Genomic DNA, 19361 nt, shown 5'->3' on the forward strand with positions numbered 1-19361 from the left:
GGCTCAAACAAGATGGCGCTTTTCCTGAGGTGAACGCCTGTTCCCCTGACCTTTTTCTCAGGTTACTTTGCTTGCTCTGTTTCACCCCACCACAACTGCCAGATGTTGTCTCATTCTGTGCTCTTTCTGCTTTCCTCCTCCTCCACTTTTCTTCTTCTCCTCTGTCTCCTCCTTGTTAGAGATGCATTTTCACTGCTATAGTCCCAAGAATATCTACTGCAACGATTTGTAAACTCTTCTTTCCCCCTTCACTTTTTTTCCAAGCTCCAGCCTTATACTTGGGTCTCTGGAGATATATGTGTGTGTGTATATATATATATATATATATATTTTTTTCTATTTTGGCTGCGTGGTGTGGCATGGTCTTAGTTCCCTGACTAGGGATCAAACCCATACCCCTGCAGTGGAAACTTGAAGTTGTAACCACTGGATCACTAGGGAAGTCCCTTGGTTATTTCTTCACTGAGATCCTTTGCTGTCTTTAGCTCAAACTCAATACATTAAAACCACAACTTATTCACTTGAATAAGCACAGCTTACTCATTTAAATATTGATTAAAGTGCGCCTCTGTGTCAAGCATAAGGCTTCCCTGGTGGCTCAGTTGGTAGAGAGTCTGCCTGCAGTGTGGGAGACCTGGGTTCGATACCTGAGGTGGGAAGATCTCCTGAAGAAGGAAATGGCAACTCACTCCAATATTCTTGCCTGGAGAATTCCATGAACAGAGGAGCCTGGTGAGCTATAGTCCATGGCATCACAAGGAGTCGGACATGACTGAGAAACTAACTTTAATATGGATTAAGCATATGGATTATTTCCTCCAGACAAGGACTTCCTTGAGACTCCCTTCTCTCTCCTCATGATCTCCTCTTACCCTTAGTCATCCTATCACTCAGGGAGCCTCCTGGTTATTCAGTTTTCTCCTTGTTCTCTATCTTTTGTTTCACCCTAGTAACTCCTCGGAGAAGGCAGTGGCACCCCACTCCAGTACTCTTGCCTGGAAAATCCCATGGACGGAGGAGCCTTGGTGGGCTGCCGTCTATGGGGTCGCACAGAGTCAGATGCGACTGAAGTGACTTAGCAGCAGCAGCAGCAGGAGTAACATCCTACACACCTGATGACCAATTTGTGGCAATTGCCTCATGGGTTTCCACATTACTGTTAGGTTTAATTTCTAAAAGCACTGTGCTGATCCTCCCAGTCCCCTGCTCATGAACTCTCAGTGACTCCCCATTATCTAACCCCCTTGACCTCAACCTTGGAATCTGAGCCCAGAATCCGAAGTTAGGGGACCTATACTTAACTAGGCTCTGCCATAAACTTACTGAGTGACCTTGGGTATGCCACGACATTTGCAAACAGGGCTTTGGATTTGATAGCTGCTAAGGTTTTTTGAAGCTCCATCAGGTCACTGTTCTTTTTAACGGTAACCCTCACTCACCTCCTGTGTTATTGCTGGGCTGTCATGATTTCCTGCCTTATGCCTTTGTTGGAGCACTCATCTAGTCTGGAATTCCTGTTTCTCAGTTCCTTTGCTCTGTACCTTCACTTAAGTCCTATCCTCTCCAGGAAGTGTTTTGAAATAATGTTACCTGGCTTTGAACTCTTGGTATCAGCCTGTGTCACCTACTTTGTGTTATTATAACTATTCTAATTGTTTTAAAAAATCTTTTATTAGTATGGGAATCTTTATTTAAACTTCAGCATGCTTATTTCTTTCACAAAATTGTATTGAGGAGTGGAGGGAGCACATGTTATATTTTTTGGTGCCCTCTGGAATGTTTTGCGTGTGTCAACTAACATATGTTGATTAAATTATTTACTTTATCATAAATGGCTTTTACTAATACACACATACTCCTGTAATATCTCTCTTCAAAAAATAATACCAAATAAGTGAAAGCGAAGTTGCTCAGTTGTGTCTGACTCTTTGTGACCCCGTGGACTATAGGCTACAAGGCTTCTCCATCCATGGGATTCTCCAGGCAAGAATACTGGAGTGGGTTACCATTTCCTTCTCCAGGGGATCTTCCCGACCCAAGGATCGAACCCAGGTCTCCTGCATTGGAGGCAGACGCTTTAACCTCTGAGCCACCAGGGAAGACCAAATAATGCCTTGATAATTGAAAAGTGGAATAGTAAATACAAGGAGTATTAGGACTCTCCTGACAAATTGACAATGTATTCTGTTCTTTACCCTGTTTTTAAACTCAGAAAATCTGCTTGGTAGTGCTAGTAATTCTTACCTTACAAAATTTTAGGTCACCAAAAAGTGCAAATGTGATACATCCCTCTAATGCACACTCTTCTTTTTTAAGATAATGGCTGTCATTTGATCTTATTTAGCCAAGTATAAACTATAAGAAAAAGTTTAGCAGGGAAAGGAGCAAAATGGTGAGACCATTTCCAGTTTCCCCCACCATTCTGATATGGTTACATCTCTCTTAAAAATCTCATGAGACTAAGACATGACCAAAGGACCAAAGATTACTTCTCTCAATTAATACTGGTGTGTGAACAAGGTTCTCATTTAAGAAAAACAGCAATGTATCTTTTACCGCTGTTAGTTTTATGGAAGTCTGGAATATGGTTTCAGTAAAGAAAAAATGAACTCAGACAATACACAAAACAGAAGATTTAGCTACAAAAATTGTGTAGTATAAAATTTTTATGGAGTAATAATTCACATAAAGGATATAAATCTTAAGTGTATAGCTTAATGTATTTAATTTATGAATAGATTAAGATCAAGATCTATGAGTAAATCATCCAGATCAAGATGGGAACATTTCTTTTACCCCAGAAGATTCTTTGTGTCACTTAGTCAACACCCCTCCACTATTCCAACCTTGGTTACCATGAATTAGTTTTTCTTTTTGCCAATCTTCAATAAATGTAATAATACAGTAAATATTCTTTTATGTGGAGTCTGGTTTCTTTTATTCAACATTAAATTTGTAGGAGTAGTTACTGTTGCTGCATGTAACTATAGTTTGGTCTTTAAATTGCTAAATAATATCACATTGTATATACAACAGTTGTTTTTCTATTTAATTATAGATGGACATTTATTTTTAATTTTAACTTTCAAGAATAAAGTTGCTATGGACATTCTCAAACACATATTTGGTGGGGAAAGCCCTCATTTCTGTTTGGACTATACCCAAGAGTAAGAATTGTTAAGTCAGAGCATATGTGTTTATTCAGTTTTAATAGACACTGTCAATTTTCCTAAGAAACTCTACCAATTTACACTTCCACCAGCAATGAACAAGAGTTTCACACAACTATTTTTAAGTGAACTTCAAAATCTCTAATAAATGTTGCCAGTAGAGAATATTCCATCTATCTTCTTATTGCTATTAAAATCCTAATTATGGATTATAGCAGACATCTAAAATATCATCCTAGTGACTCTTATCTCTTTCAGATATCAGCATGAGGTTTCATTTATAATATAAGGGTTCTTATCACCAGCTTCATATTAAAATCATTGGGGAAACATAAAAAGAACACTTTGTCCTGGTTCTCATCAAATTAAATAAAAATTTCTAAAAGTGAGGCATACATTAAAAAGAATACATTTGAATCATTCTAATGAGGTGGATGAAACTGGAGCCAGTTATACAGAGTGAAGTAAGCCAGAAAGAAAAACACCAATACAGTATACTAATGCATATATATGGAATTTAGAAAGATGGTAACGATAACCCTGTATGCGAGACAGCAAAAGAGACACAGATGTATAGAACAGACTTTTGGACTCTGTGGGAGAGGGAGAGAGTGGGATGATTTGGGAGAATGGCATTGAAACATGTATACTATCATGTAAGAAACGAATCGCCAGTCTAGGTTCAATACAGGATACAGGATGCTTGGGGCTGGTGCACTGGGATGACCCAGAGAGATGATATGGGGAGGGAGGTGGGAGGGGGGTTCAGGATTGGGAACTCGTGTACACCCGTGGCTGATTCATGTCAATGTATGGCAAAACCAATACAGTATTGTAAAGTAAAATAAAGTAAAATTAAAAAAATAATAATAAAAATAAAAGTGAGGCATAGACATTGGTCATTTTAAAGAGCCTGGTAAGTCTAATGGGCAGCCATTGTTGAAAACCAGTGGACCAGTATTTTGGTCAGTCTGTAAGCTATGTCCTTTCGTTTGTTTTAAGAAGCTGTCTCAGTGTTGCTGTATGTTCTTAGTTTGGACATACCATGTGTTTATATGTATATGTTTACATATATATATATACACACACATAAAATTTATATTCCAAAATGAACTGATGGAAATCAAAGGAATCTATTCATATAATCTCATCTTGATGCAGCTACTGGGCTGATGACTATCCACTATGTTCAGCATGCTGAATGAACATCTTGGTTTCTCTCCCAAAGGAAACTTTCAGACCATGATTCAGCACTCACTCCCTAGTATGAGATGGCAGCCACCATAACCATGTTGATTGTACCTACCCAGGCTCAAGGACGAGGAGAACCAAGAAATCACCTAGCTAACCCAAAGCTTAAATTCAAACTACTGAGAAAGGAGGCTGACTTTTTCTAGCTAAGTGCCTTGTTAATATTCCCTAGAATTTTAATTTCCATTTCTCGCCTGCTTTGAAAAATACTCTAAGGAATTTCCTGTTTCTGCTTCTCCCAGTGGGCTCAGGTTCTTGTATATAAATCTGAGTAGCAGGTGTTGATGTGGAACAATGGCCTGTGAAGGGCAAATATTTCCTTTTAATCCAAATGCTCCAGATTGGCTGCTTCTGTTTCTTGCAGAATTGCTGGGCCCTTGACTGTACTTGTTACTAGACAGACTGACCTTAGTGTTCCTCCTGCTGGGCCTGGCCCATTGAATCAGTGAAGTGAATAATTCAAGTCAAATTTGCATGTCACTTGTCACATGGATGACACGGGTGACCCTGGTCCATTGACCTGTCCCTTGCATGATCCACAAGATCTCTATATTACTCTGTTCCACTTTGCTGGTGGATATCTACTACTATATGTTATAGGAGACAAGTACAGTGATAGAAGTTGATTTTATTTATAATGAAATTAAGAAATGACTTAATTAATACACTGGGTGTATATCTGAAGAAAACCATAATTCAAAAAGATACGTGCATTCCAATGTTCACTGAAGCACCACTTAACAATCACCAGGACATGGAAGCAACCTAAACGTCCATCAGAGGAATGGATAATAAAGGTGTGGTGCATATATACAATGGAATATTACTCAGCCCTAAAAAGAGCAAAGTAATGCCATTTGCAGCAATGTGGATGGACGTAGAGATTGTCATACTAGTGAAGTAAGTCAGATACAGAAGGTCAAATATCATATGATATCACATGTATGTGGAATTGAAAAAAAGGGTAAAATGAACTTATTGATGAAACAAAAGTAGAGTCACAGATGTAGAAAACAAACTTAAGGTTATCAGGGAGTGATATACTGAGAGTGATATACTGAGAGACTGGGAGTGACATATCCATACTACTATCAGTTTATTTAAAGTAGGTAACTAATAAGAACCTGAATGGGGAGCTCTATTTAATACTCTGTAATGGCTTATATAGGAAAAGAATCTGAAAAAGAGAGGATATATGTGTAACTCTGATTCACTTTGCTGTACACCTGAAACTAATACAACATTGTAAATCAACTATACTTCAATACAGTTTTTAAAAGAGTGACAGCAAATGAAATACAAGCATCTAAACTGCTTGCTTCATAGTCTTAACTATCCAGCTGAGGTGTTTCTTTGAGAGAAGGATGTAGACGCCGGGCCCTCGAGGGTCTCCGCATCTCTTCGGAATGCCAAAGGCAGTGATGCCTCTGAAAATGCCTTCACATATCAGAGGGCTTCCAGAATCTCCCTTGGGGAAAACAAGAGGAATGGTGGAGATCAGCGTCAGGTGTGACCACTAGCAGCATGGAAGAAATGCCATTCAGTGTGAAGCATTTAACATGAAGTTAAGACCAACCTTGACTTACTTGATGATGAGTGCTTAACAAACCAAAATGTTGAGGAATATTCAATGATATAGTCAATTTTTTTTTCTTGATTTGTTTACAAAGCAGTGAAAATTGAAACGAAACTTGAATTATTATTTGTGGAATCCAGTGATTTTGAGACAAACTCTCTGATTTAGAAACTCTCCTTTTTGTCATTTTCTCAAAATGCTGAGTAACTCAAAGCATAAAAGTCAAATGCAGATGGGCCATTGAGGCAAAAAATAAAAGCTATGTTTTCTAGTTCTTCTGGGAGTTAATTGTCTTCTCAAAGGAACAAAACCAAAGCAACTCGTTCTTCACCTTCTCAAACAGAAATTGCTCCCTTGAATCTCTCTCTCTTTTTTTTTAATGAGAAAGAAACATTTAATGAAAGAAGTCATACCTCTTAAGAGCATATGGAATGTGAAAGACTCAAACTTCATCAATTCATCAATACAGTAACCATTGAAGAGAAAATTACATGGTAAAGCTTGTGTCTATCACCTTATCATAGGCTCAGTGAATATTAGACCTTGGAGGTCCATCCCTTCAAACTCCCACAAACGCCATTCTTCTCTAGCAAACACTGTTCATTTAGTCAATATTCATGGAGTACCTACCAGGTGCCATGCAGTCTTCTAGACACTAGGACTACGTCAGTGAACAAAATAGATGAAAAGTACTACTCTTGTGGAATTTGCACTATTCGCCCTTCCTCTTAACTCTCTTAGGCATCTGATGCTAGATGGATGCTCCTGGAAGTCAGTGATTATACTTCAGAGCTCCCTCCCTAGGAGGGGGCTTCAGTTAGCTGTGAGTCACGCTTTGTTCTTGTGACTGCACTACCCAGTATGTGACCTTGCCTTCTCTCCAGGAACTCCGTGTGACCCCATGGACTATACAGTCCATGGAATTCTCTAGGTCAGAATACTGGAGTGGGTAGCCTTTCCCTTCTCCAGGGGATCTTCCCAATCCGGGGATCAAACCCAGGTCTCCTGCATTGCAGGTGGATTCTACACAAGCTGAGCCACAAAGGAAGCCACAAGAAACTCTAGATCAGCATATTTAAAGATATTTAAAGTTTAGAGACCCGATTGACTGTTTCCCTGCTGTGGCTTTAGGGATGACTGGTGTTGCTCAATGAAGAGTCATTGAGGCTTGTACCTGGAATTCTGCAAACGAAAGGTTCTGAGAGTGCAGTTCCATCCCAGTGAGGTGAGAAGGGACAAACCAGTGCTCAGGGCTTAAACCTTAGTCAAATGTTCTTCTATCCCTATTTTTAAGCAGAGACCTGTCCCAGCCCTTCTCAGGGCACACTGAGAGGGAGGCTTGCATGTTCTCTGGTATGGAGTGCTTGGAAGTTGTTTCCAAAGGTCGAGCTCGGCTCTAGGAAGCTATGCAATTTACTCCAAGATCTTCAGTCAGTCTTGGGAATGTAGGCATTTCAGACTTACCTGGCTAAATGGCAGAGGAATTATTAGGGGGTGCTCAGATGGGGAAAGGCACTGAAGGCCCTAGATGAACCCTGACTTCAGCTCTCCTGAGTGTTACATTTTTTTTTCAGTTTAGATCTATATATGTTAACATGAAAAATGAGCAAAAACTGCTTCTTAGTGGTTTTTTATATAAAGTTAAGAATATGCAAGTAGTTCAACCCAGGCACTAGCAGTGAACTTGTTATTTTTGATGAACAACTCATCTGAGCTGAGAACATTAATTTATTTGACTGGAGTTTTATCAGACTTCTTTTAAAAAGCACTAGGACCCTGTAGAAGCCAATGCAAAGCATGACGTCACACTCTCTATATCTGCATGACTTAACCCAACAGCTCAAGTTTGGGATCTTAATTTACTTACATGGCAGGAGTCTTTTCCACCTCGGAGGCTTCCAGCACAAATCATATTCCGTCCAATCACAGGATTATGATTATAGTGTGATTGATCATTGCAGATTTTTCTGTCTATGATGGTGACATTGACTTCTCTCAAAATATCGGACTTAGGGGAATTGTTGTTAAACTGTCCCCACCCTGCAACTCGACATGCAGTTCCTGGTTTCACATCACTGCCCACTTTGGGGAGCTGAAGGATAGCCACGTTTTTATTAAGTGTTGCTGTTTTGTTCAGCTGTTGGAAGGCAAGCAAAAAGAGTTAATGGAACAAGATAATAAAAATGTCATTTTAAAAATTTAAGTTCTAGCCCAACTGCCAGGGACCCTCTCATACAGTTATCAGGCCACTAAAATAGATTTCCATGTCAGAAGCCAGACTGTAGGAGCTTCTATGACTTTTGAATCAATCAAAAGTAAAATCAAAGGTTTGTACCTTTAGAAGTTTAAGATCGCCTTCATGTGTGTTCCGGTCATAGCACGGATAGGGAAACTCTTTCTTAAAGACCCTGATCTGTTTTTCAGGCTCGTTCTTGCTTATTGAGTGAGCCCCAAGAATGATCTGGGATTTCTGGTTCCTGAAAACAGATGCAATACTGTTAATTTGGTTAACTCTTTAAAACAGGAGCTAAGCATATTATGGGCTGATCAGTTTCATTGTGCCATCTATAAATGTGCTTGCTGTGGAAATACCTGTTTGTGACTCAGAAAAAAATGTATACTTTTAAGAATAAAAGTGAATTGTTTATGAATTTATCATTATCATCATGCTGACCTGCAGCTTATTTATAACAAGCTGAACTAGGTTCATTGAAAATCAAATGATAAGAGAATTCCATGGGGGACTTCCTTGATGGTCCAGTGGTTGGAGTCTGCCTACCAGTGCAGTGGACGCAGATTGCACCCCGGGTCTGGGAGGGTCCCCTATGCTGCGGGGCAGCTAGGCCAGTGCACCATGGCTACAGAAGTCCGTGGGCCCTAGAGCCTGTGCTCCGCAACAGGAGAACCCATTACAGGGAGAAACCCACACACAGCAAAGAGAGTAGCTCCTGCTTGCCGCAACTAGAGAAAGCCTGCTCACAGCAATGGAGACCCAGCACAGCCAAAAATTAAAATAAATATGTAATAAATATTGAAAAAAAAAAAGAGAATTCCATGGTAGCCAAGCCAAGTCTTGGGATCTCTGTTGGAGCTATACTGCTGTCCCCTCAACCTTCCTTTGGTTGTAATAGAGAATCTGGTTGCAGATGACTGGAAAACAAGTCTCAGTGGTCTAGCAACAAAAGCAAAAGACACTATGTAGTTGTAGAACTAACGCACTGAAGAAATCTTAGTAAGAGGACAACAAGCTTATCTTAAATGGGCAAACTTTCAAAAATAGGCTGCTTAATGGAAAACCCTATGTGCATGGCACTGAGTGTGTATATTTGAGGGAAAGGTGGTCTAAAGGGGGGGCCCCTTCGGATCTTCCTTTTCTTACTCCATGCTGAAGATTCATTTTGGTTAATAAAATCAAGATACTCTCTGATGTATTAATGATGAAGGCCATTATCATTCATAACTTAGTATAAACTACACCAACAATATATTCACACTGCTGTTTTTCCAGTACACAGCTGATATTAGTCTCACTTAGACCTTAGAACAGTGCTTTCAGTAGAGTATACTTTGATGATGAAATGTTCTATAAGTCCTCACTGTCCAATATGGAGCCCCATGTAGGGCTACTGAGGACTTGAAATGTGGCCAGTGAGACCGGGGATCTAAATTTGTCCTTTGATTTAATTTTAATGAATGCAAATGTATATAACTATAGATAACGCATGTAACCAACATGATTAGAGGCTGTCATAATGGACAGCCCAAGTTTAAAGGCTTGATTTAGGGAGGGAAGAAAAGACCAGTTCTCAAAGAGGTTTGAAGGCCGTGGTTGACCATGGTTATGAAATGGCTGAAGGTGTGAAAAGTTTTAAGAAAACAGGAAGGTTTTCAAAAGAAGCCTTCTCTACTTGACAGTGGTGCTCAGGTCCCTGAGGGCACACTGAAATTTTTCGCCTTTCTGCACCATCATGAGGTCAAGACCAGAAGCCAAGACTTGCAGCCCTTGAGCCTGGTGGCTCCGGAGGAGATCTTCCAAAAGTGCTCTGGATGCTGCTTCTTCTTTGGTCTGATTCTCTGGGGCTGAGTCTGGCCTCAACTCCCTTTTGGGGTTTTAAAGCAAGCTGCCAAAATGTAAATGCTGTGAAGATCCTGTGGCTTTAATGATATTTACTCTCTTTGTTGATATTCCCCCAAGTTAGACTATCTCCACAAAAGTTTTTTTTTTTTTTTTTTAAACCCAAGAACTTACAGGTCACAGTGAGCTGCAGTCAATACCCAGTCTTTGGCAATCAAAGCTCCGGCACAGATACTTTCTGCCTTAAGTAGCACCATGTAGGGTCTTGAATGAGGAGTCACTTCATTTCCTCCAATAATTTTTTCACAGAGATCTATTCAAAAGACGAAGACAAGTCATATCAGTGACCACCCTAAAGAGCTCTACTTATAATCACGTTTCTAAGGCTAGACATGCTTTTCCCACATAGAGAGGAGGAGGGATGAGAGCATATTCCACCCCTTCATGTCAATTTCAGATGTGGGCGTGCTTGCCAAGTCTCTTCAGTCATGTTCAACTCTTTGCAGCCCTATGGACTGTAGCCTGCCAGGCTCTTCTGTCCACGGGATTCTCCAGGCAAGAATCCTGGAGTGGGTTGCCATGCCTTCCTCCAGGCGATCTTCTCGACCCAGGGATTGAACCCGTGTTGCCTGCAGCTCCTGCACTGCAGGCGGATTCTTTAGCGTGGAGCCACTGGCAGGGCCCAGATCAGACACCTGAATGTAAATCCCATTCCTGTTGGAGTCTGAGAGGTCTCGCTCTTTCACCCACAGAAGCCATGCCATTGGCAGGTCCAGGGATTATCAGGCTGGAAATCTGTCACAGCCACTGGCCTCAGGCCTCAGGACTTGTAAAGGGCAGACAACTGTGCATGAGTTTATACCAGTAACTGGTGCTACAGGAACTGCTAGTGTCTGCCCATCCCTCCCCTTTTCTGGCTAAGCATTAATCTGGGGGAAGCAGAGTGGCTTTTATAAGCTTGAAAACCTCCCTTTTCACCCCGAGCTCTTGCAAAACACCACAGCTTACAAACTGGCATTAGCACCTTTTAGCTGTAACTGTACGCGTGAGTTTTTTGGTCATCATGAGTCTTTTCCTTATGGAAATTTGTACCCTTCTCATTCATAAATTGAGAGACTGTCTTTCGCACCTGAAACTCTTCTTCAATCTCCAGACTGAACCACGTGGTTTAATCTAAGCCCCTTAAGTGAGAAGATGCTATAAGGAGAGAATTCTGCTTTAGCCAAATTTCCTTGGTGATAGACCAAGAGTAGAGACTATTAGAGAAAAGTGAAATGGAAGCCCAAAATCACTGCAGATGGTGTTTGCAGCCACGAAATTAAAAGATGCTTAGTCCTTGGAAGGAAAGTTATGACCAACCTAGACAGCATATTAAAAAGCAGAGACATTACTGAGGGCAGGAGGAGAAAGGGACGACAGAGGATGAGATGGTTGGATGGCATCACCAACTCAATGGACATGGGTTTGGATAGACTCCAGCAGTTGGTGATGAACAGAGGGGCCTGGCATGCTGCAGTTCATGGGGTCGCAGAGTCAGACATGACTGAGTGACTGAACTGAACTGAGATGGAAGCACAAGGTAAACCATCCCTGTTGGTTGAAAGGTTGTTGTGCCCTCTTGATATACTCTCAGTGCCACCTTCTACACCAGATGTTCTTGGATTCTTTTCAAGCATTGCTCCTGACCATTGACTAGGACTCATGGTTCTCTCAGTAGGGTACTGTGCCTGTTTCTCTATTAATAAAGCCAACTTATTGCCAGATTTACAATGAGATGTAAACGATGAGAGGGGCAGGGAAAATGGGTGTCCAGAAGGGCTCTCATTTCCAGAAGGGAGTTGGGAAGGGGAAATCCTAGGCTCTAGAAGTAAAAGGATAAGGAACTTAGCGAAACAAATAGAACTTCACCTACATCTCAATTTTCCTGACGGATATCATGAAGAGATGGATTCCAAAGATGCATCTTTGGACTGTCTGAGCTGTAGAAATTGTAAACTCAGTACAATACTTCATTTTGCAGAGTCCTGTGATTGGTGAGCACAGAAAAAAGTCCTCATCTCCCACAAACTAGGATTCAGGAAGAGGAATTAGAACAGGTGAAAAGCTTTAAAAACTAGCAATTCTTGGTCCCTACCTAGAATCAAAATAAATTAAAATCAGATAGGACCAGGGCTGAGATGTCAATATTGTTTCAATGTCTCCAGAGGATTCTAATGTGTAGAAAAATTGAGACAACCTGTCTAGAGGATTAAATCTTGCTTTGCTGTGTCTGTTCCATTTGGGAACCCATACTACTCTCTCTGACTGAAGGAAACAGAGTAATTTGCATTTGCTGTTTCCTTTGAAGAAAAGATATGATTGGATTTTTTTTAATCTGCTTGGTTTCAGTGTTTCATAGGACATGGGCTTCCCCAGTGGGGGAAGTCCATCTGCCTGCATGCAGGAGACTTGGATTTGATCCCTGGGTCGGGAAGATCCCCTGGAGAAGAAAATGGCATCCCACTCCAATATCCTTGCCTGGGAAGTCCCATGGACAGAGTAGCCTGATGGGCAACAGTCCATGGGTTCACAAAAGAGTTAGACGTGACTCAGTGACTACCCAACAATAACATGCTCTAACACAGCCGCTGGGGCACGCTCATATTTTGCTGCCGCTCAGTCGTGCCCAACTCTTTGTGACCCCATGGTCTGCAGCCCGCCAGGCTCCTCTGTCCACGGGGATTTTTCAGGCAAGCATATTGGTGTGGGTTGTCGTGCCCTCCTCCAGGGGATCTTCCCAACCCAGGGATCGAACCCAGATCTTCTGCACTGCAGGTGGATTCTTTAGCGTCCTAGCCGCAAGGGAAGCCCATGCTTATATTAATAGTATTCTGTCCATTCTTCTGTTTAAAATGTCCTGCAACCTTATTATTTCTAAAATTTCTCCTTAGTTTTAGATGCAGAGATCTTCCTTGGGAATTTTTGGTAAGATAGGTTCCATCAGCCCTTGTCCACTATTTCCACCTCCAAAAACTGCCAGACCATGGAGAAAACCCAAGCTCTACACTTGTTGGCACAGTTCAGCCTAGCCCCAGAGTCGCTATCAGTACCAAGAAAGATTTTAGGGAATTTCTAGAGCTACTCAGGGCTATTGTACCCTATTACCCTTCTAGAGATAATCCCATGAATTTTACAGCGTTTTAAACTAATTCCTGTGCAGCTCACATAAAATCAGGCTAGTCTTGGTTACTACCTAGTGCATCAAAGAATACACTTATTACAAAACTCTATAGCACTGCCAAAGAGTCGATGCTCCCCGTGTCCTAATGTATTCCCAAGGACATACTAGCCTAGAGAAATAATGATGAATATTTGAATCAGTTTGACTTGGGGGGTACATCTAGGTCAGGTTTTTTTTAAAGACTGATGGATTATTGAAGTACAGTTGATTTTCCGCAGCAAGAAAGGCTGAGGTGTTGCTGTTCCTTTCCTGAAAGGTGCTATTTGTTTTCCTAATTTCAGAGCTTTATGTCTATTTGATTACTTGTTTTTACAGTCCTTTTGGGCAATTTGCAAGCCACACATTGGCAGCACTGGTGGTTCCATTATCTTTTATAAAGGAATTATAAAGAAGAAAGAAGGATTTTTCCTTCTAAAATAAAGATATAGGTAGAGGGACTTTCCAGATGCCCCAGTGGTTAAGATTCTGCGCTCCCAATGCAGGGGCACGGGTTCAATCCCTGGTCTGGGTACTAGGATCCCACATGTCGCAACCCAGATCCAGTGCAACCAAGTAAATGAATGAATAAAAATAAAAAAAAAGATATATGTAGAATCCAAGGAAGAATGTTAAGACTTGCAGAAAAAAACCTCCTCTTAGAACACTTAGTTAATATTGCCAAAAAGTCTACTCCGTTTTACTTAATTTATTATAGTGGAAATAACAAGGATCAGTCTTACCTTCAGGAATTAGGAGAAAAACGACAATCAAGACAGTGGCTGCCGGAAAGATAGAGGAGTTCTTCATTGTGGCTGGTGTCCCCACATCAATCAATGTGAAATCTGTTTTCAGTTCTTGACTAGCTCTTATTTATACACTGAGAGTACAAAGGATGTGGTTTCCTTTCTTTTCTTTCTTTCCCATTTCAAAGTTAGGCATTAGGGAAAGGAACCCCACAAGTGAGAACGGTGAGTAATCGCTCCTCACCAGAGGGTGTGACCCCCCTCGGCGAGGACCTCTGCAGGGAGAGGGTTGTAAATCCGTGGCAGGTGGGGACTATGGGGCTTTGCTGCCATCAGAAGATAGTATACAAGAAGAGACCTCAAATGTTTCAACTGAGATTTTGAGCATTCTAGTTTTCATCAGCAACATTATCTTCTGTATCCATTACCTATCACAAATGAAAGCTCTTTATAGTCTTTAATCAGAGATTTAAAATCGGTCACCTAAAAATTAGTCACTAGCCAAATGTCTTTTTAGTTATCGCCGAGGATTTTGCAAGAATGAATCGGCCAAGTACACATGGAAATGTAGGAGGGAATCTTATTTATTCATAAGCTCCTGCCTGGATTTTCCTTCTCCACTTTGTTGAGGTAATTTGTTGTGCCCCTATCTGGAATCTGGCAGGTGGGGACAGAGGCTGGTGGGGTTAGGGAGCACTGGTTTTTTCCAGGCCGGCCTCTGATTGTGCTTCCCTGACGGTTTGATTTTACAACTTTAGACGTGTGAGAGTATCTGAATTTCTTCTCCCTCCCTCCTTCCCTTCCTCTCTCCCTCCTTCCTTTCCTTTCTCCCTTCCTTCTTTCTGGATTTAGCTAAGAAAGGAAAATGGGAGTCAGATATCGCTATTTTATTCCGATATTGGAGAACAACTCTAAGAAGGATCATTCTCAGTCTCTGAAGGAACGGTATTCAGTATGCTTTCTATTAGAAATGTCATCAGCTCTTTTTCTGAGCTGAGGATGTGGTCTTTATTATACTACATAAATAGTAATGTGTTTGATCAGGGTGTTGGCTGTTAACCAGCCATCCCCAGAGTTAACACCCTGAGGCTTTCAAACTCAGAGCTTGCTTTTTCAGAAATCACATGACCTTGGAAGGAAACCCCACTGAGACCCCTGTGTTTCTTTTTCTCAGCTATCACTGGTGCATCAAAGGTGAATCATTTTCAGTAAAATAGTGGGATTCCCTGCTTCTGGTTTTGGTGAATAATTTTAATGCAGACTAAAAAAGTCAATTTTTAATTGACTATAAGCTACTGAAAAATTTCCTAAAGGAAATTTTATATAGTTCTGTTTCTTTTTATGTGAATATGCTTACCCTCCCTCGACATATGGTAATGTTTAAAAAGGTATTTATTGATTTTGTTTTTGACTGTTCTAGGGCTTTCTTGCTGCATGTGGGCTTTCTCTAGTTGCGGTGAGCAGGGGCTGCTCTGTAGTGCAGGAGCTTCTCTTTGCAGTGGCTTCTCTTGTGTGGAGCCCAGGCCCTAGAGTGAAGCCTCAGTGGTTGTGGAGCACAGGCTTAGTCATCCTGTGGCCTGTGGGATCTTCCCAGACCAGGGAGGAACCCGTGCCCCTGCACTGGGGGGGGGGGGGGGCGCTCTTAAGCACTGGACCACCCATGGAAATACCTCATGATGATTTTTAACAGCTTTTGAGATATAATTTACATACTATCAAGTTCACTCATTTGAAGTGTATCATTCACTGGCTTTCAAGCTATTTTGAGTTGTGCAACCATCACCATAATCTGATTCTAGAACACTTATCATTCCCCAAGAAAGTCTCATAGCCATTAGCAGTCACTCAGCATTACCCTCCTTTCCCTGACTCCCCTGCCCTAGACAACCTCTAATCTAATTTCTGGCTTCTTAGACTTGCCTGCTTTGGACATTTCATATAAATGGAAATGCACAATATGTGGTCTTCTGTGACTGACTTCTTTCACTTAGCATGATGCTTTTTATTCCTTTTTATTGTCAAATAATATTCCATCACATGGAAATATATTTTATTTGCCAATTTAGCAGCTGATATACTTTTTGTTGTTTCTACTTTTTACCTATTATGACTAATGCTGCTGTGAGCATTTATGTACATGTTTTTGTGTGGACATATGTTTTCCTTTCGGGAGCAGGGCATAAACCTAAGAGTGGGATGACTGTCATATTTTAGCTATGTTTAGCATCTGGAAGAACTTCTACTTTTTAAAGTGGCTGAATCATTTTATATTGCATTAACAATGTATGAAGATTCCAGGTTTCTAAACTATTGTCAATATTTGCTATTAGTATTATTTTTTACAATTGCCATTCTAGTGAGTATAAAGAAGTTTCTAATTGTGGTCTTGATTTGCATTTCTGTAATGACTAATGACTAATGTTGAGTTTCTTTTCATGTGCCACCAGGAGAGTCCCATAAGTATAAATTTAAAAAATTGTAAATTAAGGCTACCTATTTATACTCTTGGGAAAATGTTTAATTTATTCCAGTTATGAGTGAGCCTTTGCAATATTGTAAGCCAGTAGTTCTCAAAGTGTGGTTGGTGGACCCCTGGGTGTTACTGAAACTTTTTCAGGGGTCTTTGAGATTAAATTACTTTTCATAATAACGCTAAGATGTTGGTTGTTTCTATACCTGTGTGTTAACATTTTCACTAATGTCACAAAGGCAATGATGGGGAAAACTGCTGGTGTCTTAGCACAAATCAGTGCGGTAGCATCAGACTGTACTAATAGTCACTGTATTCATTGTCAAAATGTCTGTAGTAAATGTCTTCTTAATATTCTCTGTTATGTGGGAAGTGTGCAATGTATGTGTGAAGCATGTTGGTTGCACATTAAAGTACTATGGTTGCTTTGAAGAAAAACACTAGTGTAATTGTTTGAGTTGCTAATTGATCTATCTCTTTCATGGAATACTATTTTTATTTGAAAGGATGCGGATTCATTTTTGCTATGCAGCAGCGGCGACAGAGGATGAGACGGTTGGATGGCATCACTGACTCAATAGACATGAATGTGAGCAAACTCTGGGAGATAGTGAAGGACAGGGAAGCCTTGCGTGCTGCAGTCCATGGGGTCACAGAGAGTCAGACATGACTGAGCGACTAAACAACAACAAGAAGCTGATACAATATTGTAAATCAACTATACTGCAGTAAAATTAAGAAAAAAAGGAAGCTGACAGACAAAATATGATTATTCAGACTTTGATATTTAATGACAGTTTCTCAAATATGAATGAAGTGAAACTGTCACTTTAGAGAAAACAACTGACAATGTTTGTTGCTAACGATAAAATTAGAATTTTGGAAACATTTGTTTCTGCTCTCACAAGCTTGACATCTTCCCAACACTGAAGGACTTTCCCAATCAGATGGTAGTGATATTAATAGATGTAGTTTTAAAATATTGTGCAATGAATGTGTCAGAACTTGGAAAATCTACATAACTCAATGAATTAATATTTCCCAAAAGAGCAATGCATGCTATTATACGCATTTATATTTGATTTGCTGTCCTCTTTCCATGGTCAGAGAGAAGTGAATCAGCTGTTGAGGACAAGGCCTGGAATCATATTAATTAATGCATTACATAAATATTAATTGAACACCTCTGAGGTGCTAGACACAGTGCTAAATGCTGGAGATAAGACATAAAGGTGAATAAATATTTAATCTTTGCCTTATGGAGCATAACGTCTACTAAGAAAGAAATTTATAAACATATGAAATGTTTTTAAATTGTGTTCGTGATGGACCGGGAGGCCTGGCGTGCTGTGGTTCATGAGGTCGCAAAGAGTCGGACACGACTGAGCGATTGAACTGAACTGAAAGGAACAAAACTGGGTTCTGAAGTGGAGAATACTAAGAGAGGGTCTGACTCTGAGAGGATGCCATGCCATGCCAAGCTGCTTCAGTCGTGTCCGACCCTGCGCGACCCCATGGATTGCAGCCCACCAGGCTCCTCCGTCCACAGGATTCTCCAGGCAAGAATACTGGAGTGGGTTGCCATTTGAGCAGCCAACATTAAAGCCAACCTGAGAAAACCTAGTGGGGAGTGGGTGTGTGTGCAGGTGTGAGTGTGAGTGCCTGTGAGGGTGGGGACATATGTGAGAATGTGTGTGAGGGCACAGATCCTGGTGTGTGTGTGTGTGTGTGACTGAGGAAAGAATCTTGGCACAGCCGGAGTGAAGTGAGTACAGAGACGCCAGCTTGTGCAGGGCCTTGTACAGTGAGGTAAGTTCACTGTTCTTAATGTTTGTGCAAAGGCCTCCGTTAGAGGATATTTTATTTACACATTTTTGGATCTGGGTGATTATCGGCCACTCTGCTCATGACAAATTGAGGACACGGGGGCCAGAGAGCTTGAATGATTTCTTCAGAGTCGTGCGGTGAGTTAGAGGCAGAGTGCAGTTAGGGCCTCTGGCCCAGGTTCGTTGCTCTGCTTACTCCACCAATCAACGCTGCAGATGAACTGCTTCTGTAGTGGGGTTTCTGCTAAGGACAGTACAGGTCGCTTTTGCACAAGTTGTCTCAGTGTCACCAGTGGGGACGTTGCTTAGGACCAAGTGTCTTGTAGATAGAAAGCATTCAATATTTGGGATTTTCTCATTGGATACACAGAAATGTCTGTTTCTTTATTTGGCTATGCCGAGTCTTAGTTGCAGCATGTGGGATCTAGTTCCCTGACAAGGAATCAAACCTGGGCTCCCTGCATTGGGAGCTTGAATTCTTTGCCACTGAGCCACCAGTGAAGTCCCTCTACAGATTTTCAGTTTATAGATGTGAGAATGGAGGCACAGACTAATACTCTGCTCAGGGTCTTACACTGTCTAGTGATGGAGCCGGTGTCCGACCTGTAGACCAGTGATCTTCCCACCAGATTGCTGTGATGTCTGTGGCATTCTAGTCGGGAATCCAAAATTTGTATTGGTCTGTCTAAACAGAGGGCAGATCTCAGGAGGAAGACTCTGAGAGATAATTGGGATGGCTTCTGGGAGAGTGAAATATTGTTTATCTTTCCCCCACCACTTCTCAACACAGTAGATAGCCTTACTCTGTTACATGTTCTTTAGGACCCAAAGCAGATGTCCTCATACTTATGGATTTCTCCTTGCTTCCTACTAGTCTTCAAACATTTTGAAAGCAGTGGTCACGTCTTAATATTTATAAATCTGGACAGAATGCCTGGCACATGGTGGGCCCTCAGGAAATGTTTGAGGAATTAAATTGGAAAAGTCAGCCAGAATTATTACAGAATGAGCATTTATAAATTAGCTCTTTGGAGAAACAGTGCAACAAAAA

General features: G+C 41.0%; 1 protein-coding gene across 1 annotated transcript; it reads right to left on the reverse strand.

Moving 5' to 3' along the window:
• Positions 5030-14222, reverse strand: GZMA (granzyme A). Its single transcript, XM_005694709.2, has 5 exons — positions 14012-14222; positions 10247-10385; positions 8333-8474; positions 7865-8134; positions 5030-5889 (listed from the first exon to the last, which is right to left on the reverse strand). Exons 1-5 carry the CDS (start codon positions 14076-14078, stop codon positions 5728-5730), a joined length of 780 nt encoding a protein of 259 aa, XP_005694766.2. The 5' UTR covers positions 14079-14222; the 3' UTR covers positions 5030-5727.

This window comes from Capra hircus, chromosome 20 (assembly GCF_001704415.2).
Source record: "Capra hircus breed San Clemente chromosome 20, ASM170441v1, whole genome shotgun sequence".
In the NCBI taxonomy this organism is placed as follows: domain Eukaryota; kingdom Metazoa; phylum Chordata; class Mammalia; order Artiodactyla; family Bovidae; genus Capra; species Capra hircus.

Coding starts and splice junctions, on each gene's coding strand:
- GZMA (XM_005694709.2), bottom strand. CDS start 14,078: ATGAAGAACTCCTCTATCTTTCCGGCAGCCACTGTCTTGATTGTCGTT. Junction 8,475..10,246: donor ACTGCAGCTCACTGTGACCT/GTAAGTTCTTGG, acceptor ATCTGTTTTCAG/GAACCAGAAATCCCAGATCA. Junction 8,135..8,332: donor GCGATCTTAAACTTCTAAAG/GTACAAACCTTT, acceptor GCCTTCCAACAG/CTGAACAAAACAGCAACACT.